Genomic DNA, 26,216 nt, shown 5'->3' with positions numbered 1-26,216 from the left:
TCTCCAAAGAGAAAATTATGAAACAATAAAGACATTAATTCTCTCTGAGATACAAATTTACATAACAAGACACTGGATCAAGTTATCTCTCTCTCAGTAAGGAGTGACAGAAATTTTAAGTTCCCAGTTTATAATAAATTACTGCATTACATTTAAACGCCTGGACTCGATGTCATTTTGGTTCTGTTTTTCATAATCAACACAGTACTAACAAACTTTTCATTCTAAAGTCTCCCTATCCCAAGCACCTACTGCTCTGGAAGGATCACGCCAAACATCACGGGCAGGTGTGGTATCTACTGAAATGTACATTCCTTCTTCTTCATAAGCACTTTCGTGTTTCGCAAGTATTCTGAGAAGTGGCCGCAACTTCAACCACCATTGTTCTTTTGGTATTCTATGTCTTCAAAAGAATTAAAGAAAATGCATGAATTAGTACAGCATAAAATAATTATGTGTTCATTTCTTAATAACATGTTTTAGCTACACTTACTCAAAATTTGTATGGGGTATCAGATCTCGCAAAGGTGTGAAACGGTACTGTCGTTGTTCGATACCTACTAGAACAGCAGATTCAGGATCTCTTGCACAAACAAAACCATCTGCATTTTGTGACTCTTCAATTCTCTCAAACATCCAGTCAGCTGCCTTTCCGGCCATTTTTGTGCCTAGAGTACGGTCAAAAGGAGATGGTTTACCTCCTTGCTGCATGTGGCCTGCACAAAATTAGTTACAAATTTGTAAAGATTACTTTTATGCTATTCACAGTGCCTGACAAAAAAAGTGGAGCACCCAGAAGGGGAATAGTAAATGAGATGAAATTTCATGGGCTGAGAAGGTTTGTAACGTTATTCCAATGATTACAAAATAGAATTAAATTTACTAAAACACTTTGTTTTATGATGTTGTCCCCCTCCCCTAATGCAAACTCATCCACATTTTCTATCAGGGATAGATTTGGGGATCACTCTGGACATGGTAGTACCTCAGTATCATGCAGCTGTTCACAGAGACATGTACAGGGTTATTACAAATGATTGAAGCGATTTCACAGCTCTACAATAACTTTATTATTTGAGATATTTTCACAATTCTTTGCACACACATACAAAAACTCAAAAAGTTTTTTTTTAGGCATTCACAAATGTTCGGTATGTGCCCCTTTAGTGATTCGGCAGACATCAAGCCGATAATCAAGTTCCTCCCACACTCGGCGCAGCATGTCCCCATCAACGAGTTCGAAAGCATCGTTGATGCGAGCTCGCAGTTCTGGCACATTTCTTGCTAGAGGAGGTTTAAACACTCAATCTTTCACATAACCCCACAGAATGAAATTGCATGGGGTTAAGTCGGGAGAGTGTGGAGGCCATGACATGAATTGCTGATCATGATCTCCACCACGACCGATCCATCGGTTTTCCAATCTTCTGTTTAAGAAATGCCGAACATCATGATGGAAGTGCGGTGGAGCACCATCCTGTTGAAAGATGAAGTTGGCGCTGTCGGTCTCCAGTTGAGGCATGAGCCAATTTTCCAGCATGTCCAGATACACGTGTCCTGTAACGTTTGTTTCGCAGAAGAAAAAGGGGTCATAAACTTTAAACCGTGAGATTGCACAAAACACCTTAACTTTTGGTGAATTGCGAATTTGCTGCACGAATGCGTGAGGATTCTCTACCACCCAGATTCGCACATTGTGTCTGTTCACTTCACCATTAAGAAAAAATGTTGCTTCATCACTGAAAACAAGATTCGCACTGAATGCATCCTCTTCCATGAGCTGTTGCAACCGCGCCGAAAATTCAAAACGTTTGACTTTGTCATCGGGTGTCAGGGCTTGTAGCAATTGTAAACGGTAAGGCTTCTGCTTTAGCCTTTTCTGTAAGATTTTCCAAACCGTCAGCTGTGGTACGTTTAGCTCCCTGCTTGCTTTATTTGTCAACTTCCGAGGGCTACGGGTGAAACTTGCCTGCGTGCGTTCAACCGTTTCTTCACTCACTGCAGGTCGACCCATTGATTTCCCCTTACAGAGGCATCCAGAAGCTTTAAACTGCGCATACCGTCGCCGGATGGAGTTAGCAGTTGGTGGATCTTTGTTGAACTTCGTCCTGAAGTGTCGTTGCACTGTTATGACTGACTGATGTGAGTACATTTCAAGCAAGACATACGCTTTCTCGGCTCCTATCGCCATTTTGTCTCACTGCGCTCTCGAGCGCTCTGGCGGCAGAAACCTGAAGTGCGGCTTCAGCCGAACAAAACTTTATGAGTTTTTCTACGTATCTGTAGTGTGTCGTGACCATATGTCAATGAATGGAGCTACAGTGAATTTATGAAATCGCTTCAATCATTTGTAATAGCCCTTTTCAATATGTGGAAAAGGATTGTTCTGTTGAAAAATGGCACCTAGATACTATAACAAGAGAAGTAAAAAATGATGACACATGATGCTTGTGATGTGTTGTTCTACCATCAGAGATCTCTCAATCATTACCAGCCATGACCTAAATTCATACCCAATGCCTACCCACAACTTGGTGCTGGGAGTAACACCACTGTGCCTCTCCAAAACATTGGAAGGATTGAGTCTCTCCCCATGTTGCTGCCATACTCATGGATGATGGGCACTCAAGAAGTGCAGAACAGTGATTCATTACTAAACACATGCAACAGCATTCATCCTGGCACCATTCCAAACTGCCATTTGTATTGTGGTGTTAATGGCAGCCTACACATAGGATGATACTTCCCTAGTTCAGCTGCTGCTATTCTGTGACCAAAGGGGGGCAGGTGCAGATATGAAGAGGTTACGATGTGCTTGTGATGTTATAAGATGTTACAAAGAATTTAATTTACATAAATAGTGTCATTAATATAAGATCCTCCACAGATCGACATATATTATTAGCAAGGGAATCTCAATAGTTCAATGAATATGACATGTATTTATTTACATTCACAACTTATAAACATATAAAGCATGTATATTGACTTATAATTGATGTGGCAAAATATATATTTAAGTGTTATTTAAAACTGTTCAAAAGCTGCATAAATGTTTTGTCTTAAGAGGTTGCAAACCAGCCGCAAAGATTTATAGAATATTGTATAATATTGTAAAATATTGTATAATAACTAGCTTCATTGAGCCAAGTAAAAAGGTTATGTGACTGGTCCTTTCAATAAGTGAATGTCACAGAGCTCACGGTCTTTCATCTTCAGTGGTTCGCTGCGTGTTTTCATTGGCTGTCACTTGGTAAGATTTTGTGTGGCATGTGTGCTGCATGTTTTTCTCTGTGAGTGCTTAGCCACTTTGTTTGATCTTGAATTTCAGGTTTATTAATCTTGGCAGCTGTAGACTTGTGGGAATTTAGCTGTGTTTAAATTATTTGTAATTGTGGTGGACTTAGTGAAAAGTGAACCATCAGTATTGTGAGCTACTGAGCTGAAATTCACTGATGATCAAAGAGTTCATACTATCAAACATTAAGTCATTGTGTCATTTCATGTGTTAATGCATAAAAAATATATAATTACTTAGCTCATGAGTTTGAAAACACTCTGTGTGCACAAAGAGATTATAAATTTTGCACTGCTGGTTTAGTTACTGATCAATGACACATTTAGTTTTAAGTACACGAGGCCACAATTCACATAATTATTTTGTGCATAACTGAAATAAAAATTTAAATCTACTGAAAACAATTTGGCTCAGAGAGCTTTACTATCCTTGGGCATTTTAGTTAACCATTTGCCCTTAAGTCAGTTATCGTATATTTCACTAAATTGACTCATTATTGGTATAAGTGTTTGTATGAAGATTGTTGTGATAAATGTTTGGGTTTTAGAGAAAATGTGTACAGCCAATCCTGTTGATGACAGCAAGTCATGCTGAAAGTTATAGGCCATACATTGCCCACATTGTTGGCACATTCTACAGGCTAGTGATTTTATTTCATGAGTGACCTGCAATGTGAGCAGAGTAGAAAAGTCCAAAGGGTGAAGTTGTATACGTACTGCACAATACAGTGATCCTCCCTTGTGGTGGTTAGACATGGTAAACTGGAACTTTGACGATGGCTATGGCTACTTTCATTTTCCCATGATGTCTAGCAATGGGCCACTGTCACATTGTAAGACCCAAAAATTTGCGTACTGTACAGTTTGACCAGCCACCCATATAGAGACCCACAAGTCCCTTTCAAAATCTGTCAAGGGCTGATAATGCTGTCTTACATGACTATGCAGCATCTCCATGTCCTTTACAGTAATCACTCAGCATCTGATGCTTTTTACACCACTTATATATACTACCAGGCCTTGTAACAACATTAAACATGAACAACACTAGTGCACTCTGATGGTGATTCTAACTCACAAAGAGAATTGCAGCTCTTTATCATTTACACTCCTGATGATGATGAGTGTGCATACCATGTCTTTTGGGTGCTTCAGTTTTTTGTCAGGCCTTGTGTATCATCCAAATATCATCAATACTTGCAATAGTGATGATCGTCTTATGGCAGTGAATAATGAAAGGAGTAGAGATTAAGGCCCATTTGTTGCTAGAAGACATGTCTTTAACACATTACTAAATGATACTTTGAAACTCTATGGAAATAATTTTAATAAGAAGTTTAAGTTATATCTATGTGTCAGACATCCAAGAGATGAAGTTGTGATGTAGCAAGCTGAGATATTTTTCCCCCTCTTGTTTTGCAGTCTGCCTCCTTAAAATTCGTTCTTTCACTTTTAACTAATTACCATTAACATACATGAATATAATCTGAATTTCCAAAAAAGAGACAGATTGGGCCCCAGTCTTAAAGAATATAACACCAGATCTAATTTTGTGGTTAGTTTTATGTATGTAATTGGTTTTATAATTTATTTTGATTATTCCTAGTTAGTATCTTTTGTTATAGGGTGAAATCAGTCATTGTTTCATAACTTAACTTCTACTGTTGACATATAAACAAATATAAATTCTGTAATAATTGTAAATATTTGGAAGATGAAATGCTAGTATTCTAAAAATATCTATTTGGCTCTAGTCAGAAAAATGTTAGCAAAACTAGCCCTTAATTAATTCCAAAGTAATTAACAGTTTTGTCAAAAGTATTGCTTGTGTAACTATACTTGTTAATTTCATGTTTTCAGTAAATCATTCAGCTTAACTCTTGTAGCAGAAGAAACTATTAAAAAGAACCAATTTTTTGATGTATTCAGTTCATTTAATGAGTTAAGTTTTAATTGTAATTTCTGTAAATTTAACTTTGAAAATGTGTAGTTTCAGCACCTATTATTGTGATGATATATTAGGGCTCAATTTTTGGTCATGAGACAGTCATTCCATGGATGAGTTTCACATGAGGAACCTGCGTTGGTTAGAATGATAACAATGCATCAACTTAACAGTGTAATAAGTGTTACACAATTAGGCCTTGTGTTAAAACAGTGACAGTGTCTGCTCCATACATACCTTTCTATTCTTCAAGAACTGTGAACTTTGTGGTTAGGCTCTTACTGCTCGTAGATGTTCAACAGGAAACTATTGTAGCAGTGTGTGAATGTTCACCTGCTAAATGTTAATGAGGCTTATGGGAAGATAGACAATAGTGCACTGGCCATATACATATATAACTGTGTTTTATTAGGGGGTTGTGAAAAGTGAAAGTAAAAGACTGTGAAATGCAACTGTGCATCTGTTGGCTACATCATGTACAATAGTTGCACAACCCCTATTTTTTCACCCAGTATGTCGACACTGAGGACAACAAATGAAGAAATAAAAGTATGCAAACCACTAAAAAGTTTATCAGAAACTGCCCACGAGCAAATGGTGCTTTTATAAGCCACCTAAGGTCCACCCTAGACTACACCTAATGCAAAAGAACTTCCTGATTTACTCAATTTCGGCTGCAGGAAGTGTGTCATGTTTAAATTTTAGCCCTCTGCTGTAGGACAGCTACAGTATGCCCATTCTTCTAATAGGTATACTGATGTTCACTAGGTCAAGAACTATCCAAAGTACTTGACTCCTTATCTGTGTAATCAATATAACACAAGACATGACCCACTGAAAAACTGCATTTTCATCCGCAGATGTCTGGAACATATTGGTACCGTGCACAGTCCTTCCTACAATCACAAATGAATGGTCTACACCAAACATTACTATGAAACCAGAAATAGTAATGATTTTCATAGAGACATTCATACAAAAGCCTTGTAACAAAACTTTATTCAGTGCTTTGCCTAAAACACTCAAAGAAATAAGTGATAAACTGCATACTTTTAATAAAGAGTTAATGAAGATTATGCTGATTCTAAGTTTCTATAGCACTCAGAAATATTTTAATTACCACACAGATAAAGCTTGTTTAACAGTACTACTCCAACAATGCGGCCTTCCTCTACCCACTGCCTCACAAACCACTAGCCCACATTCTTCCATATTCTTCACTATTATCAAATACAGACAGTGCGCCTCACGCTTCACAAGTGATAAAAAGAGACAGTGACACTCCACATTCCAGTGTTTTGTAGACAAACATGATTGTAAAACTACAGTGTACAGTGGACAATTCTCTTATTGACGTTGCTTCAGAACCTGCCTGTGGTGTGACTTCTGCAGTCTTACATGAACATTCACATCAGCTTGATCCAACTGTGTCACATTTTTATTTGCATGCACCAGACTCATGTTTGCTTGTCATGCATTGTCTGCCAACCACACCATGTGATACCTCATTCAATCTGTGTTTCTGGCTGTATTACCGGCCACCACACTGACCGTACTTCAGAATTCACCACACACATATCTGGATTGCACAGCCTGGCTGCTATTACACTATCCAGCAAAACAACATACAGCATCACATTTCAAACTTCCACCATTCTGAACTGATAACCCTCAGCTTTGGTTCAATATCACAGAAAGCATCTTCACCACAAACACTATCATCACCAATGATATGAAATCCCCTTAAGTGACAAGCACCTGACAGCAAAAACTATGGTGGTTCTCATGCACAACCGAGGAACAGCTTCATCCCATATTATACTATGAACATTTACAGGATGGGACTTCATTCCAAGTGTGGTACCACCTCCTCTTACAGACTGACTCACATCTCTTGTCTGATGACCCTTTATCAACATTTTGGGTGGTTACACTACCTACGCAAGTTCAAATAAGGATAGTAGCAAGTGAACGTCAACTGATTGAGGCCCATCTTCACATGGCTGATAGAATTTTTGCACTTATTCTGCATCAACAATGCCATTAATAATGGTGCTGGATGCAATGAAGTACCACCAAGGAACTATCTGCCTGCTGCCTCTGACCACTGCTGAGCACTTCTGACCCCACCTGTTGCTGGCAAGTCAATGTCAATGTCTGAAGTGTTGAGAAAACAGACATTCTCACCACTGTTGCCTCCATCATGCATACACTATGCATGAGCAGTTGTGCTACTGCTTGCTTTGTGGGCACTGTGCACAACTGGTGACAGTTCTGTGAACATCGCAACATGCTGCATGGCCCATGAGAGGTGTCCTGGGCCATATCAATTGTGTAAGTTGTCTCAGTCCACATGATGGTTCCCTAAAAAACAGATTATGTGTTCTTGATTAGAACAGAAGCCCCCACTTTCTTGTTGACACCAATTCTCAAGTTTGCTCTTCACTGTCTTTACCTTCCCTATCAACAGCAGTTGCATTGCAGCTCTGGGTGAAGGCCACCAATGACTCGGTCATTCTGTTCACAGTTCTCAATCCTGCACACTCAACCTGGGATTCTCCATGCTATTCAACTGGACATTCATCATTGCTAATATGAGTAAACCTGTTCTAGCCTCCAATTTCCTTCAGGTCTTCTACCTTGTTCCCTCACTGTGCATGGGTGAGTTAACACATTTGTCTTCCAGATACTCCATCATGGCAATCTACAATCCTACCACCTTGAAAATGTGTCACAATGGCATCACTCAGCAACCAGATCATGCAACTATATCATCTTTTATGGAACAGTACCTATGACAATGTGTCAATTACACTGAACACATCCAGGACATCCAACAGCTTCACACGGACATTCATGTAGTGTGGACTGAACTCCAGAATGACAACGCAGTTCTCTGCCACCACATCAGCTCAGTTGAGGGCAAACTTCCTGAGGCATTTTTTGGAGTCATCTTTAGAATTGGCTGACAACTCCTCCCTCATTTTTTCCTTGACTTCTTCAATGTTGTAAAATTGGTGTCCTTTCATGCACCTTTTCATGCATGGAAATAAGAGAAAGTCACATGAAGCCTGGTAACAGAGGTGGTTGAGTGTGCAGGTGAACTGTCTGCCACAAAATAGGTTTGACTGACAGTCAAATCTGAAGGAACAAACTCTGAATGAACTATGCACTGCCATCAAAAATGTAAATCACCATTGTTTTGATGTTTGATTTGACTTGACAACTTTTTTCTGATGGGGTGATGATGATGTCTTCCATTGGTTTGACTGTTGCTTTGTTCTTGGGTCATAACCATAGCATCATGACTGATCAACAGTAATGATCTTTGACAGAAAACCTGGGTCAGTTTCAAGCAGTTGTTTTAAAGCATGGCATGTTTCAACTTGAGGTTCCTTTAGATTGTCAGTCAGAACCCAAGGAACAAACTTGGCAGCAGTCCTTTTCATTCCCAAATCCCCTGTTAAAATTTGCTGAACTGAACTCCTAGACAACTCACTAATCTCTGACAGTTGATCAATTATCTGTTGATGGTCTGTGAGCACAAACTCTCAAATTTTTTGAATATTTTCATTGATTCGGGCAGTTGATGGACATTTGACATCAATCGACATGTGAAGCAAACCACTCGTACACTTGAGTTTTTCCCATAGTGTCATCTTGGTAAGCTGTTTTCAACATTAATGAGTTGTGCTACACATGCCTAGTGGCAGAAATGCATACTACATAAGCTCTGTCCAAGGCAATTTTTTTTTTAATTTTTCTTATAATTTTTTTTCACTTTGCGTATCTTGACAACATATGAATATTCTCACCCAATTCCAGCTTCGAAGCTCGTTCGTCTCACCTCAAACAAGTTCTCAGTGCAATGGCTGATAATAGTGTTGTGAACAGTGTTGTGATGTACAATGACAAATGTCAGCTTTGCCAAACCCTAGTAACATTCTGAGGCCATGTTGCAGATGCCTTGGGCAAGAAGTGCCCAAAATTTGTTTGTAACCAACCTCACCTACTACTCATCATGAACTTCACAATTTCCAGGGAATGTTTAATTTCTACCACCACCATCTGCCCCATGGAGCCTCCCTCCAACTTTCCCTCACCGAAGCACAAAAGGGCAAAAACACCTCTGGCTGATGCAAACTTACATGGATGACAGATATGTAGTGAGCCTTTGAATGCATCAAGGATGCCCTTGTGCAAGATGTCATCTTGGTGCATGCTCTCCCTGACATGCAACTATCAGTTCCCATTGATGTTAGCAAGCCAAACATGGTATTGTATTGCAAGAGGAAGTCAGTGGCTCCCAACAGCCCCTGTACTTCTTTTGCTGTAAGCTTACAGAATCACAATAGAAATGGCTGTTTTCAACAGAGAACTCTTAGTGGTCTATGAAGCTGTGTGCTGTTTTCGAGAGGACATTTAAGGATGTCCGCTTGTCATGTACACTGATCACTGACCACTTGCAGATGCCACCCTAACTCTAACCCCACCACCACACACACACACAAAATGAGTGCTATAAATGATACAGACACTTCAAGAGTACAATTGATGCCCAGCACGGTAAAAGGAAGCAACAACATTGTAGCTGATTACCTTTCACATGTTGGTGTTATTTCCATGCACACTGATTATGAGGAATTTGCACAGGCACAACATAATGACCAGAAACTCCAACATCTGCTTAACAATCCCATGACAAACCTTTGCATCAAGTCCAGGAGGCTCATACTGGGTGTGACTCATCACAGAACCTGACATGCTCCCTTGTCTTTCAACCTTTCAGCTGCTCAATCTTCAAGCCTTGCACACCCTGCAGTATGACCAACCATACATCTTACCACTGAGTGATTTGTTTGGCCGAACACCAACAAAAGAAAACCTCAAGACACACACAGCCCATGCTTGGTCACTTTGTAATACTGAAAGGTAGATTCCAGCATTAGCATGTCAACTTCATAGGCACCCTGCCTCTCTCAGCCGACTGCCATTACTTCCTATTGGTCGTTGACTGCATAACACAATGGGTGCAGGCAGCCCCCATTCCAGACAGCAAAACTGTTGCAAAGGGTCTAATGTCTACTTGGTTCATTTGTTTTGGATGCCCCTTGTCCATCACCACTGGCCACAGCAGACAGTTTGAATCCTCCTTTTTCCACAGACTCTGCAACTTGTGGAGCATCACTTGCTACGAAGCAACTGCTTATCAGACAGAATGAAATGGGCTCATTGAGATGCAGCTCCATATCCTCAAGGTGGCCCTAAACTGCCATGGAGGTGATGGAATGATGCTCCCCTGGGTTCTTCTTAGTGTGCACACAGCTCGCTTGCTGAGCTGCTGTACAGTGAGGCATTGTCCTGCACAAATTTCCCTCTGTAATAACTCCTCTGCCCTCCCTCATTGGCCGACTGAGAAGACACATTTGCTGACTCCACATACCTCCCCCCTACATGAACAGCGAAAATGTAGTAAGCAATAAACTTGTTTTCCTTTCATCATTTTATGGGCACGAAAAATTTTCATAAAGCTTTGAAATTATGTGTAAAGTTTGTTGAAATTAATTAACTGCTCTTGTTCTAAATACTGGATATTGTGCATAGCAGATATACATTACACAGTGAGTACATTATGCAATGAACAATGTGGAAGTATGGATTAAACACACTGAATATTGTACAAACATTGTATTCATTACTTTGAGTCATATCATGGAGCACATACTTAGCAAGAAAAGCATTTTCATAAATCAGATAAATTTAAGAGATTAAAGAGTAAACACATTTCTCGAAGAGTAAATATTTTTCCCAAATTCACAGAAATTATCTTGCACTACACACTTTCTACGGTAGCCTATGGTCTTTCTCAGGGTGCATGCACTCTCCTTACCAAATTTAATTGAAATCAGTTGGTTAGATTAGTAATAATAAATTTAAATGTCAATCGTAATGCAGTTTTTCATATATTCAAGTGTTCATGGCATTATACATTCCAACCTATGTGTCGTACAATGATATAATTTTGCAGGTACACTCAGTGGTATATGTGAAGACTGTCTGGAAAATGTGTCATAAATATGGTTAGTAGTAAAAAAGTAGTAAATTAAAAGGTCATGCCTCATATGAAAATGGACTGTGAAATGCAGTAAGGGATGAGCTTTTTTCCTTTTATCATTATGTGGGAGGGTGTCAGTGAGAAAAAGTTTCCTAAAGTTTTGATGTAATATGTAAAGTTTGTGCAGGTCACTAAGCACTCTCACTCTCAAATGCTGGGTGAATTAAGTCTTGGTACTCATTCATCATAGCCTACACTTCTTTTTCAGCCCCACTTCCACCTTTTTGATTGGTGGATGGTTCTTACTCCCACATTGATTCTTTCCAGACAGTAAGTGATATCTGTACCACTACCATGTTTGGTTGAAATCGGTGCAGTGGTTTCAGAGTATACATGGAATATTTTTATAATATGTATGATATTTTTCTTTAATTTTTCTTTAATTTTTTTCTGTGATGCAACTTTGATGAAATATAGCATATGTGTGCCACTAACTATGGTGAAGTTGCCATGAAGACCCCATAAAATTTGCCTGAACTAATGTGCCTATACAGTGCCCCAAACTATGCTTATACACCTGAAAAAACCATGAAAATTGGTCTAGTGATTTTGGAGAGTAGTGTCTCCAAAGATGAACAGACAGGCACGATGGTTTTACACTTTTATAATTAGTATAGGTTGGTCAAATGAGAGTTTTTTTTAAGCCGTCTCCTTTGTTGCTATATTTCCTGAGGATTCTTCTGATGCATATCAAACTAGCATCTACATCTGTGATTGGTTTTATGTAGTTTTTCTGATTTAAACCAGTCCATAAGCATATGTCTAGATATTTTACAAAAGGGTTGTAACTGTTTCTAGTGACTGCTCTGTAATCATGTAACCATACAATGGTGGGTCCTTCTGTCTATGTATACACAATATGTTATATTTGTTTATGGTGAGGGTCAATTGCCATTTCACTACCTGCAACAAGTGTCAATCCTAAGTCCAGCCACACAGTTAGTATGATATTTTGTACAGTCATATATTGTTCATTAGGTGGCAGTGTGGAACTATATCGAATGCCATACTATATGTTAATTTTTAGTTGGTAGACCACTCTCTATCCTGCACACTATGTAGCAATGCTCAAAAAATTGTGTGTGACTAAGTACTGTGAAATGGAACAGGGGTAGAAGGAATTTATCCATCCCATCCACAAATATCCCCTGAGAGCTGCTACGTACACACATAGCATTGGGAGGTTTAAACAGTTTACCATGAATCATCCTGGTGGATCGCCGAAAACACCTGGCAGAGAAAGGTATGTTTTCATTTCAGACATTTTGTTTGAGATTACTTTGAATGAGCCCTATATTTCATCTGAATTACATTATATTGTACATTCATTGTTGCCCTATTGCTTTGTATGAAAACACTGCTGGATACTGTATTGTTTTGAAAACCATTCATGTTACTGTATAGTCTGACATTCTAACGAATACATGCAGCGTAGAACTCATTTTCTAACAAATATTTATCTCTCTTTGAACTTAGGGAAAGAAGAGAAGAGATCAAAGTACTGTCTGACAATTTCAACCAACGTGTTATTTGGGACACAACAGTAGAATTTTACCCGGTTAGAAAGATTGCACCGAGTCTGTGAAGACTTTGTCCAGCTCTGCACAACAAAACAGGATGGAAGTGGAGTATTGTCTCTCTGTGAAAAGTACTAATATCTATGGGTCTTGTATGGCATAAGGTTGAAAATGAGAGGGATGTTTTGTTTGAGCATCCAAACATCCTGCACTGGCAATCTTGTTTCACTGTGCAGATGACGAATATCAAGGGAACTGGCAAACAAATATTTTATCTTTATTAGTTATGGATAGACAATAACCTAATGTGTTGTAAATGCTGGCAGAGGAAGGGTTAGTTACATGAAGAGAGGGTCACAGGTGCCACGACATGGGGGAGTGTAGTAAAACTGCTCACGTTTACGTAGCACTTCACTTAGCATAGACCGGGACTGCGTCCTAGGCATGCCCGATGTTAACTGACTGGGCACGGCCCTTGCTGCCTGAGTTGTTGTTGTTACGCCGGCAGAGGTTGCGTCTGAATTCTCGCTTGCCCTCTGGTGGACGGGACGCTACTTGCGGCAACTACCGTCCGTGACGCGCCGTGCTGATGTGCGCCTCCCGCGATCTTTCTGGTGGCTACTGCACTCCTCCTCCTTTTGGGGGTGAAGCCACTGAGATCCACTGCATCGGAAGGTGGAGCGTTGGGCAGGAGCGATGACCTCCACATCCATTGGAAGGCCAGAGTCGACGGGATCTGCCAACCCTCAAGCCGGAACCTTTGAATACGGCTGGAAGCGACCCACACGAAGAGGCCCCCGTTGTCCCACCACCGGAGCCTGGGACAGAACAGGTGACAAGCTGTCGAACTCCGGATCCTGTTCCACCTCGGGAGGGGCAAGACCCAGTGGCGGGGACGATGGGGAAGGGACGACCACAGGTGAACCAGCCTCCTGAGAAACCGGGCCTGCAAGGGGGGCTGGATCTCGCTGGGGCATCTCGAACGATGGTGATGCCAGTGCTGGAGCTACAGGAGGCTGCCAAGGCTGAGAACCATCGCAGTGCAGCAGAGTCACAGCGGGGAGAGGCAGTAGCGTCCCCTGAGAAACCAACATGGGTGCCGGCAATGGGGAAGCCGGTGTCCGAGAGGTCGGAGGGTGGGTGCCCAAACGTGGACGTAGCTGATTTTGGTGACGACGTACCACCCGGTCCCCTGGCTGCAAGGTATAGAGCCGGCGGCCATTTCGGTGCAGGACCACCACCGGTATCCAACGTGGATTGCGACCAAACCCACGGGCCCAGACCAACATACCCAGTGGAAAGCCAGGTACTCCATTTTGCGAAGACTGGCGAGGACCAGGCCGGAGGAGGTGCAGCAGAGTCCTAGGTTGGCGCCCACGGAGGAGCTCGGCGGGGCTGCGTTCTTCCATTGGTGTGGTCCGGTATGCCGTCAGGAAAAACGTCTATGCTTCCTCCACAGGAAATTCGTGCACATACTTTTTCATCTGCATCTTAAATGTGCACACCATGCACTCGGCTTCCCCATTCGATTGTGGATGGAATGGGGGAGAGCAAACGTGCCAAATACGCAAGTGCCTACAAAAATCCTGGAAGGTCTGTGAAATAAACTGCGGTCCATTGTCTGAGAGCAGGGTGATTGGCAGACCTTCCACAGAAAAGATTTTTGCTAGTGCCTGGATTGCAACTTCTGAAGTGGTTGAGGAGCAGCGAACCACATATGGGAATCGGGAACAAGCATCAATGACAATGAGCCAAAAGCCATTGAGAAACAGGCCCACAACACTGATGTGAACACGTTCCCATGCTTGGGTTGCCGGTGGCCATGAAGAGAACGCTGCCCTGGGAGATGCCTGTTGGCTTGCACACTGGGAACAGGCGGCCACCAAGTGCTCAATTTCTCTTTCAATACCGGGCCAGTACACATGTCTGCGAGCCAAGGTTTTAGTACGGGAAACACCCCAGTGCCCCACATGTAATAACGTGAGGACCTCCCTTCGTAAACTTGCAGGAACAACCAAGAGAGGAGCTGTATCATCGGCAGCCAGAAGGAGAACTCCTTCCAAGACCAAGAGGCGGTCTCGTAGAATAATATAATTACGAAGAGGGTCCAAGGCCCGGCCTGGAGGGCGGGATGACCACCCCTGCTGAATGAGGCGAACTACTTGCCGGAGAACCGGGTCAGCTGCCGTTTCCCTGGCTACTCGAGAACTAGTGATCGGGAAGCCATCAACCACTTAGCGGGATGCCACATCCAAATGAAAACACATAATCTCCTCTCGATTGAACGTAGGATTCGGGCCCACCAGAAGACGGGAAAGAGCGTCGGCATTGGCATGCTGTCCGGTAGGGCGAAAATGAATGTCATAATGGTACTTAGAGAGGAACAAGGCCCAGCGCTGTAGACTGTGGGCCGCCCTATCCAGAATCTGAGAGGCAGGGCCAAATAACGATAGTAACGGCTTATGGTCAGTGATTAACTGAAACTTCATGCCATACAAGAAAGGGTGAAACTTGGTAACAGCGTAGACAATGGCCAAAGCCTCTTTTTCCACCTGAGAGTAATGGGCCTGCACGGGACTAAGAGTTTTAGATGCAAACACCAGTGGTTGCCCGGAACCATCTGCGTTGCGATGGGCCAGGACCGCCCCCACCCCATACTGCAAAGCATCTGTAGCCAAGACCAACGGCTTATGGGGGTCAAAAGTAGCCAAACAAGGTGCTGACGTGAGGAGGCCCTTCAACGAGGTGAATGCTCGCTCGCATGCAGGCGACCAATCAAAAGGAACACCCTTGCGCAGAAGGCAGTACAGGGGGTGGGCTATGGTGGAAGCCCTGGGAATGAACCGGTGGTAATAGGCTATCTTGTCTAAAAAAGCTTGTAATTCTTTCAGCGAAGCGGGCCGAGGAAGGTCGACGATACCTTGGACCAAACTTCCTAGTGGCTGGATGCCGTGCCGAGAGATGGTGTAGCCCACATACTCAATGGATGGTTGGAAGAAGTTTGACTTATGCAGGTTGCAACGCAAGCCCACAGGCCTGAATTTGAGAAAGAGGGTGCGAAGGTTGTGCAAGTGTTTCTTCGTGCTGTGGTCTGTGACAATTATGTCATCCAGGTAATTAATACAATGAGGGATTGTCGACGTGACATGCTCAAGATAACGCTGGAATATCGCCTGGGCACTGGATATTCCGAAGGCCAACCGCTGGTATTGGTAAAGGCCAAACGGGGTGTTGACGACCGCCAGCCGTTTGGAGTCCTCATCAAGTGGTATCTGATGATAAGCCTCCGAAAGATCGATTTTCGAAAAATATTGGCCTCCCACCACGGCAGAGAACATTCATCAGCACAAGACAAAGGATAGGTGTACACCACCAATTGGGAATTAATGGTGGCCTTGAAATCACCACAAAGACGTAATTTTCCCGAGGGCTTCCTTACAATAACGAGGGGCGAAGCCCACTCACTAGAAGAAATGGGAAGAACGACCCCTAGGGCTGTCATCCGGTCTAGCTCTTCCTTTACCTGAGGGCAGAGAGCCAAAGGGATCTGCCTCGTGCGTAGAAAACGCGGGCGAGCCAACGCCTTCAACGTTGAGCGAGCTTCAAAATCTGAAACACGCCCCAGGCCCTCCTCAAAGATATGTGGAAAGTCGGAGATCAAAGATTCCAATGATTGATAGGGAACGCCTTCGGAGACCAACTGTATGGTGTTAGCGATAGAAAAACCGAAAGCTTGAAAGGCATCCAGGCCAAAAAGGTTAGTGGAGCTCGCATCACTGACAACAATAAAAGTAATAGGACGAGTGACTGATTTGTAAGTCACGTCGGTAGTGAATTGACCCAGTAGGGGAATGAACTGTTTACCATAACCGTGTACACGCCGGTAAACGGGCGCCAACGGGGTTGATCCAAGGTCGGAATAAGTTTGTGCATTCAACAACGAAACTGCCGCGCCCGTATCTACTTGCAGTCGTAACCGGCGCGACCAAAACGACACCTCGATAAAGTGTTTGTGTGCTGATGCGTCGGGAGCCTGGCCCGATGAAACTTCCTGAATGTCAACGTCCATGTCCTCTGTACCTGCTTCCTTCGATTCTTTTGAGGCTGAGCGGCAAACTTTAGCAATGTGACCTTTTTTATTACATTTGTGACAAATGGCCCAACGCTGGGGGCACTCTGACCAAGCATGATGTATATAGCATGACGCACAGGACGACAACAGGGGCCAGCGGCTGGAATTCTGTTTACGCGCCATGTGGGAGCAGCCATAACGGGCGGATTGTACTGCTCGCACGTCGTCCACCCCGGACACAGTGGACATGGACACGCTGCCCTGAACCGCCGCGACGTCGCACCACGCTTCCAGCTGTTGACCTGTGGCGTGAGAGACTTAATATGATTGAGCAATGGACAGGACTTCCTCAAGGGAAGGGTCTTCTAACTGCAGGGCCCGTTGCCGGACCTCCCTATCAGGGGCCGAACGAACAATGATGTCGCGTACCATAACGTGGGCATACGACTCTCGCGACTGCTCCGTGACAAAATGACACTTGCGACTAAGACCGTGCAGGGTAGTGGCCCACGCCCGGTAAGACTGATGGGGCTGTTTCTTGCATTGATAGAACTCCACCCTAGCCACCACAACATGCGTGCGATGGCGATAAAATGAAGACAGCAATGAACACAATGCGTCAAAAGACAAGGACGAGGGTTCCTGCAACGGCGCTAGCTGCCGCAAAACTTGATACAGCGAAGGAGATATCCAAGACAAGAAGAGAGCACGACATACCTCCACATCGGCAACATGAAACGCCTGGAAATGCTGCCGAAGGCGATGTTCATATGCGTCCCAATCCTCCGCCGTCTCGTCATATGGGGGAAATGGAGGAGGGAATGGCGCTGGAGCAGACTGCATGGAGAGCAACGCCGGAAGCACTTGTTTCATGGTGGCCATGAGCTCCGTGTGCTGCTCAACCAAAACCCACACTAAATCCTCCATGCCATGGACAAGCGGCGAAACCGGAACAATGACACAACACGCGAAAGAACGACCCTTCTCGTCGCCAATTGTGTAGTAACACTGTTCACGTTTACGTAGCACTTCACTTAGCATAGACAGGGACTGTGTCCTAGGCGTGCCCGATGTTAACTGACTGGGCACGGCCCGTGCTGCCTAAGTTGTTGTTGTTGTTACGCCGGCAGAGGTCGCGTCCAAATTCTCGCGTACCCTCTGGTGGAAGGGGCTCTACTTGCGGCAACTACCATCCGTGACGCGCCGTGGCGATGTGCGCCTCCCGCAATCTTTCTGGTGGCTACTGCAGGGAGCAAATTGAGAAGATTGATAGTTGCAAGTGTTGGATCCAGAAAGGGGCTGACATGGAAGTACAGCTTATGTTCTGGTTGAAATCAACAAAGGGCAATTATCATGGGCAGATGAATCCAGTGAACTTGGAAAAGGACTTCGGAAAGAAAGTACTGCCAAAATCTCCCACCTAATTCAATTATCGTTATGGGTAAAACACCTTACCATAACAGGCAGACTGAAAGAACAACAATGAAGTTTGACACCAAAGTGCAAATGCTTGAATGGCTGCAAAGCAGAAATATCCCCTGTGATGAGAGAATGAGAAAGGATGAGCTGTATACAAAGTAAGTGTGAATAAACCACCCCAGAAGTCATATGCTATGGACCTGCTGGCTGAAAGCAAAGGTCACCAGGTTGTCTACTCAACACATTATAATTGGGATTTGACTGCAATGGAGTCATCATGGCTGAAAATAAAACGGTATGTTAGGTAGCACAACATATCAGGGGACTTGTCTGCCACAATTATACTTAATGTTGTGGACACTTCCTTCTAATCAGTTACAGCTGAGGGCTGGGAAGGATACTGCAGGAAAGTTAAAATTGCTGTTGATGAAATTATCATCAATACAGTGACATCAGATGAAATTGAGGAAGAATCAGACACACAAACAGAAGATAATGTCAGTGACAGTGAATGAACACATGGTTTGAAATGTTTTTGTAAAAGTATGATGGTTTAAATAAATGTCAAAAGCAATCTGTGATTCATAGTGTCAAAAATTTTATTTCTGTTTCATACTGTTTCCTCTCATTGCTGAGTGTACATAATTGCTGTAGTTGCACACTTTATTAACCATGTTATTGCATAAGACAATATCTGTTTCCTTTACGAACACCATCTGAAGCAATTTTTACTGATGCTTGTTGTAAAGGGACCTTCCTCTACCATTACTTTTCCTCAACAGGAGCAGTCGATGCTAGAAATATTTTTCAAATTTTGAACAGATCAATATTATCTAACCTGCCTTTCTGAAAAATTTCATACAGTTTTATACACAACATGTTATATTCCAAACTAAAAACTATGAAAAGGAATTACTTTATTTCCATTGTTATAATCAATATGTACAGTTAAAACTATTTTTTTAGAAACATTTGAAATAACAAAATATTTGGCACATTTAAAATTTCTATTATTTATTACACAGTCTAGTGCTGTTTATTACGTTTACTTCTGGATTCATTTATAAAATAATAATCTAAATCAATAGAAATTCATTTGTCAATAAAAATTGTAAACCCTTTGGAATACTGTTATTACTGCAGAGTGAAGTAATAATAAGCATCCTCTGATGTGATCAGACATATTTTTGTAGTTTGGATGAACAGTGTAATTTTGTCTTTGTTCATGTGAAAATTCAAAAGACAGTGTGATATAGTAAAATGCATCTTAAAAACAAAAATTCTGCACAGACATTCTTCAAATTTATTTAGGTCAACTGGACCACATTTTAATGTGAAAATTTCAGCTTCAAGAATGATGTCCCTAGACATGAAGAACTGGAGCCGATTGTGCAAGAAAAGATAAGTAAAAAGTTTACTGTAAATCTTATTCCTCTCAAATTTTCTGAAAAGGCTTCACTATAGCAGACAGTAGCGACAACAAAGAATGGAAGGGTACATTACAGGTGTGGGCATCATCCAGGATTAATCGACTAATAATGAAGTTTTGACTGTTGCAGGAAAGAAAGTGATTTATTTCATTTACAATTTATGTATGAATAAATTTCCAATCAGATAAAGCAAGAAAACTGAAAGATGCCCAACAAAGCAAATGGTACCCATAGTGACGATGTACTACCAATAATGATGGACCAGATCGAATAAAAGAGGACTTTACAAATACAACCAGGCACATCAAAAAGGAAAGATAAGTACAAACTATTTGTGAAGTTAATCTGTTTGTGAGCTTGCATGCTTGTTACAAAAATGAATAAGGATAAGGATAGGAGTGACATAGAAATGGAAGCTTAGGACCCACTCAGGACATGTCTGAGCCAAGGGGAATCGTAGTCAATAAAAATAGCAAATTTACTGCAGTTAATGATCAGTTAAGTGAAATAAGAACTGAAAACAATCGCAAAATAAACAGAGTACAAGACCAGATAGGTCAACGTAGTAATCAAATTTCAGAGTTAAAATATGGGTTGTCAGATGGGTTAAAAAGTGTGAATCAAAAAGTTGATGTTTTAAAAAATAAATTCATTTTGTTTCGCTGAGTCAGCAAAACAATCAAAGAATGCTGATGACGTCAGAGTTGGGCAAAAGGTCGTACTAGAAAAAATGGAACAAAATATTGCCAGTTTAAACCAAAAACTTTTAAATGTCGAAAACAATATGTAAACTAATTTAACTGTTTTAGATCAAAAAATTTCAGCAGTTGAGGAAATTTATGTGAACCGAAGTCTGCGTGCAAAGAGTGGTATTGTGTGGCCCAACACTCCTATCCAAAGTTTTCCGTCAGACAATTTATATCCAGTGGATTTTCTGCACCACTGTAGAGATAGTTTTGTCAGGTATGAACGACAATTAAAAAATTAAATTTGTTAAAAGATGTCTATCATGGGTAAATTTAAATTTAAGAATGTGGAAAACATATCAGAGTTCCAAGAAAAGTTTTTTAAATAAATTTTAGTCAGAAGCCAAACGGGAGAATCAAAATTGAATTTTTGAATGGTGCTAATTATAGTAATAAGAATGGCACTTTGAAAGCGTTTTGTAAGAACCAAGTTAAAAAATTAGCACACCTTGACATACCATTTGATGAAATGAGCTTCATTGATACACTTAAAAGGAAGTTACCAGAAAGGTTGCAGTGGGATTTAGTACATGGACCTGATGATAGTCTTCAACAATTTTTACAATATGTTAACAGGTTGGATAGGGCAGTAGAAAGAAGTGTGTACCATAATAATTGAAATGATAGAAATCATAATGGGAGTAATTACAGAAACAGAGACAATGGTAACTTCTATCAGGATCAAAGTGTCAAAAGAGAGAGAAATTTTGAACATAAGCATGATAGGAATAATGGGGATAACCATGGGCATTTTAATAGAAGAAACAATCATAGAAGTAAGTACTCGGGAAACAGCAGTTTGCCCCAACAACGGTCCACAGTTTTGAGGTGAGGAAACATAATAAGCACAGGACCCCCAGGTTACAATTTCAATTATACAATAGTAACAGTGTTAAAGATATGGCACATGTATCTGAAATTGAACAGAAGATATATCAGATTTCTCATTTTTCTTTTGATCAAAAACGTTCTGGGATACTATGTTTAATTATGGTGATGTAGGTGCTAATCACAAACCAGAATGTGAGAGTAGTGAGAATTTTAGTGTAGTATGTAGTAGTGATTTATTCTCTGGGTCAGAAAACAGTGTTATTGATGTATGTAAATCAGGTGATGATTGTATTGGATCTGAACTAGGGGTTTTGATGTAGATGTGATAGAGAGCTGTGAAATAACTGTGATTGATAAGTCTGAGACTGGTGGCTTATTGCAAATGAATGTAGGTGAGGTAAGTGACTCTGATGGAGATGGGATATGTATTGTTAGTGATATGGTGATGAAGTAATTTTGGAGGAATCTGATGATGATGAGGATCACGTATTTGTGGAGTTTAAGATAATGAAGTTTCAGAGTTATTTTTAAATGATCTTGACAATACAGGTAAGAAAAGTCATGTATGTGATGTTGTAAGTAAGAGTCATGGAATACTAGTCCAGCCAAAGCAGTTTTTCAATAATGTCATGCAGATTAATGATCCAAACAGTAAAGATAAGGTATCTGTGAGCATGGAGAATAAAGGTGAAAACTTTTTGAAGTTCATTTGGGACCATATTGTTGATGTTGTTGTTGTTGTGGTCTTCAGTCCAGTGACTGATTTGATGCAGCTCTCCGTACTACTCTATCCTGTGCAAGCTTCTTCATCTCCCAGTACCTACTGCAGTCTACATCCTTCTGAATCTGCTTAGCGTATTCATCTCTTGGTCTCCCTCTATGAGTTTTACTCTTCACACTGCCCTCCAATACTAAATTGGTGATCCCTTGATACCTCAGAATATGCCCTACCAACTGATCCCTTCTTCTAGTCAAGTTGTGCCACAAATTTCTCTTCTCTCCAATTCTATTCAATACCTCCTCTTTAGTTATGTCATCTACCCATCTAATCTTCAGCATTCTTCTGTAGCACCACATTTTGAAAGCTTCTATTCTCTTCTTGTCTAAACTATTTATCGTCCACGTTTCACTTCCATACATGGCTACACTCCATACAAATACTTTCAGAAACAACTTCCTTACTCTTAAATCTATACGCCATGTTAACAAATTTGTCTTCTTCAGAAACACTTTCCTTGCCATTGACAGTCTACATCCTATATCCTCTCTACTTTGACCATCATCAGTTATTTTGCTCCCCAAATAGCAAAACTCATTTACTACTTTAAGCATCGCATTTCCTAATCTAATTCCCGCAGCATCACCTGATTTAATTCAACTACATTCCATTATCCTCGTTTTACTTTTGTTGATGTTCATCTTATATCCTTCTTTCAAGACACTGTCCATTCCATTCAGCTGCTCTTCCAGGTCCTTTGCTGTCTCTGACAGAATTACAATGTCATCGGCGAACCTCAAAATTTTTATTTCTTCTCCGTGGATTTTAATTCCTACTCTGAATTTTTCTTTTGTTTCCTTTACTGCTTGCTCAATATACAGATTGAATAACATTGGGGATAGGCTACAACACTGTCTCACTCCCGTCCCAACTACTGCTTCCCTTTCATGCCCCTCAACTCTTATAACTGCCATCTGGTTTCTGTACAAATTGTAAATAGCCTTTTGCTCCCTGTATTTTACCCCTGCCACCTTCAGAATTTGGTTGAGAGTATCCCCGTCGACATTGTCAAAAGCTTTCTCTGAGTCTACAAATGCTAGAAATGTAGGTGTACCTTTCCTTGATCTATTTTCTAAGATAAGTTGTAGGGTCAGTATTGCCTAACATGTTCCAACATTTCTACAGAATCCAAACTGATCTTCCCCGAGGTCAGCTTCTACCAGTTTTTCCATTCATCTGTAAAGAATTCGTGTTATTATTTTGCAGGTGTAGCTTATTAAACTGATAGTTCGGTAATTTTCACTTTTGTCAACACCTGCTTTCTTTGGGATTGGAATTATTATTTTCTTCTTGAAGTCTGAGGGTAATTCGTGTGTCTCATACATCCTGCTCACTAGATGGTAGGGTTTTGTTAGGCCTGGCTCTCCCAAGGCTGTCAGTAGTTCTAATGGAATGTTGTCTATTCCCGGAGCCTTGTTTTGACTTAGGTCTTTCAGTGCTCTGTCAAACTCTTTATGGAGTATCATATGTCCCATTTCATCTTCATCTACATTCTCTTCCATTTCCATAATATTGTACATCGCCCTTGTATAGACCGTGTATATACTCCTTCCACCATTCTGATTTCCCTTCTTTGCTTAGAACTGGGTTTCCATCTGAGCTCTTGATATTGATGCAAGTGGTTCTCTTAATTTTGCTGTACGCAGTATCTATCTTACCCCTAGTGATATGCGCCTCTACATCCTTACATTTGTCCTCTATCCTTCCCTGCTTAGCCATTTTGCACTTCCTGTTGATCTCATTTTTGAGATGTTTGTATTCCTTCTTGCCTGCTTCATTTACTGCATTTTTATATTTTCTCCTTTCATCAATCAAATTAATTATCTCTTCTGTTACCCAAGGTTTTCTATTAGCCATCGTCTTTTTACCTGCTTGATCCTCTGCTACCTTGACTATTTCATCTCTCAAAGCTACCCATTTTTCTTCTACTGTATTTCTTTCCCCCATTCTTGTCAATCATTCCCTAATGTTCTCCCTGGAGCTCTCTACAACCTCTGGTTCTTTCAGTTTACTTATGCAGATCCCACCTCCTCAAATTCCACCTTTTTGCAATTTCTTCAGTTTTAATCTACAGTTCATAACCAATTGATTGTGGTCAGAGTCCTCATCTGCCCCTGGAAATGTCTTACAATTTATAACCTGGTTCCTGAATCTCTGTCTTACCATTATCTAATCTAACTGAGACCTTCCAGTATCTCCAGGTTTCTTCCATGTATACAACCTTCTTTTATGATTTTTGAACCAAGTGTTAGCTATGATTAAGTTATGCTCTGTGCAAAATTCTAGCAGGTGGCTTCCTCTTTCATTTCTTAGCCCCAGTCCATATTCACCTACTATGTTTCCTTCTCTCCCTTTTCCTACTACCAAATTCCAGTCACCCATGACTATTAAATATTCGTCTCCCTTCACTATCTGAATAATTTCTTTGATTTCATCATACATTTCTTCAATTGCTTCATCATCTGCAGAGCTAGTTGGCTTATAAACTTGTACTACTGTAGTAGGTGTGGGCTCCATTTCTATCTTGGCCATAATAATGCGTTCACTATGCTGTTCGTAGTAGCTTACCCCCACTCCTATCTTTTATTCATTATTAAACCTACTTCTGCATTACCCCTATTTGATTTTGTATTTATAATCATGTATTCGCCTGACCAAAAAAGTCTTGTTCCTCCTGCCACCGAACTTCACTAATTCCCACTATATCTAACTTTAACCTATCCATTTCACTTTTTAAATTTTCTAACCTACCTGCCCGGTAAAGGGATCCTACATTCCACGTTCTGATCTGTAGAACGCCAGTTTTCTTTCTCCTGATAACAATGTCCTCCTGAGTAGTCCCCGCCCGGAGATCTGAATGGGAGACTATTTTACCTCCGGAATATTTTACCCAAGAGGACGCATCATCATTTAACCATACAGTACAGCTGCATGCCCTTGGGAAAAATTATGGCTGTAGTTTCCCCTTGCTTTCAGCTGTTCGCAGTACCAGCACAGCAAGGCCGTTTTGGTTAGTGTTACAAGGCCAGATCAGTCATCATTCAGACTGTTGGCCCTGCAACTATTGAAAAGGCTGCTGCCCCTCTTCAGGAACCACACGTTTGTCTGGCCTCTCAACAGATACCCCTCCATTGTGGTTGCACCTGCAGTACAGCTATCTGTATCACTGAGGCATGCAAGCCTCCCCACCAACGACAAGGTCCATGGTTCATGGGGGGATTGTTGATAACATAGATAAATGTGAATTCTGGAATAATTTAGCTGTGGTTAATCATAATTTGTATCCCAAATGATGGAATGAAGTGAAAGAGGATCTACACGGGAAGTGTAATTTTGACAGTAATGTGTTTTGTATTTCTTCTATAGCAAATGATGTTAGTTGTATGGAATCTATTGATTGTGTTCAATCTTTACCTGACAACATGAGTAACGAAAGTAATGCTATGATACCTGTAAAGTTGATAAATCCTTGTGAAGATTGTGTGGATGTAGTATTTGATGAAATTGAAAGTGTCTGACAACAGAGAAGATGATTCAGATGTTGGGTGTCCTTACATTAAAGTTAATACTGATCAGTAGAAAGGTAACTTTTTGATTGATACAGGTAGCTCAATTTGTGTTATATTCAAACAGTTTAGGGACAAGACAAAGTATAGCAAGAATTTTGTGGAAATGTCCTTTGTATATGTAAAGTTAAGAGCAGCTACTGGTAAGCAAAGCAAACTGGTACAATCTCAAGTACTGTTAACTTTTAATATAGAAGACAAGACCTTTGAACATGGATGCATAATGATCCCTTGTTTGTAAGAAAATACTCACTATAATTGCAGGTTCCTACAACTATATAATTGTGTTTCGTTTATCAGGAATGTAGTATGTGAGATGATGTGATTTCTAAAGTTCTGTCTTATCAATTGACTGATTTTTAATCTATGCCACACTATATTTGCAGGTTCATAACCTATCTAATTATGTTTTGTAATAGATCTGTGCTATAGAATTTGATGTATATGTGCTATTAGACTAAATGAGTAGATCTTTTTACACTTTTGTAATGGGATAATGC

The 26,216-nt window shown here is 41.0% G+C and overlaps 1 protein-coding gene across 1 annotated transcript in view; it reads right to left on the bottom strand.

Annotated features, from left to right (window-relative positions):
• Positions 1-219: 219 nt before the first annotated feature.
• The window catches only part of LOC124775011 (ATP-dependent 6-phosphofructokinase-like), a 433,031-nt gene continuing 407,034 nt past the window's right edge, over positions 220-26,216 (bottom strand). The window contains exons 15-16 of the mRNA XM_047249771.1: positions 494-716; positions 220-403 (exon numbers count right to left, since the gene is read on the bottom strand). Coding sequence (XP_047105727.1) covers positions 220-403; positions 494-716 — 407 coding nt within the window. The remainder of the gene's footprint in view (positions 404-493; positions 717-26,216) is intronic.

The sequence above is a fragment of the Schistocerca piceifrons genome, chromosome 1, assembly GCF_021461385.2.
Source record: "Schistocerca piceifrons isolate TAMUIC-IGC-003096 chromosome 1, iqSchPice1.1, whole genome shotgun sequence".
Classification (NCBI taxonomy): domain Eukaryota; kingdom Metazoa; phylum Arthropoda; class Insecta; order Orthoptera; family Acrididae; genus Schistocerca; species Schistocerca piceifrons.
Note: the sequence above shows the minus strand (reverse complement) of the source record. Positions and strands in the feature narration are given on the sequence as shown.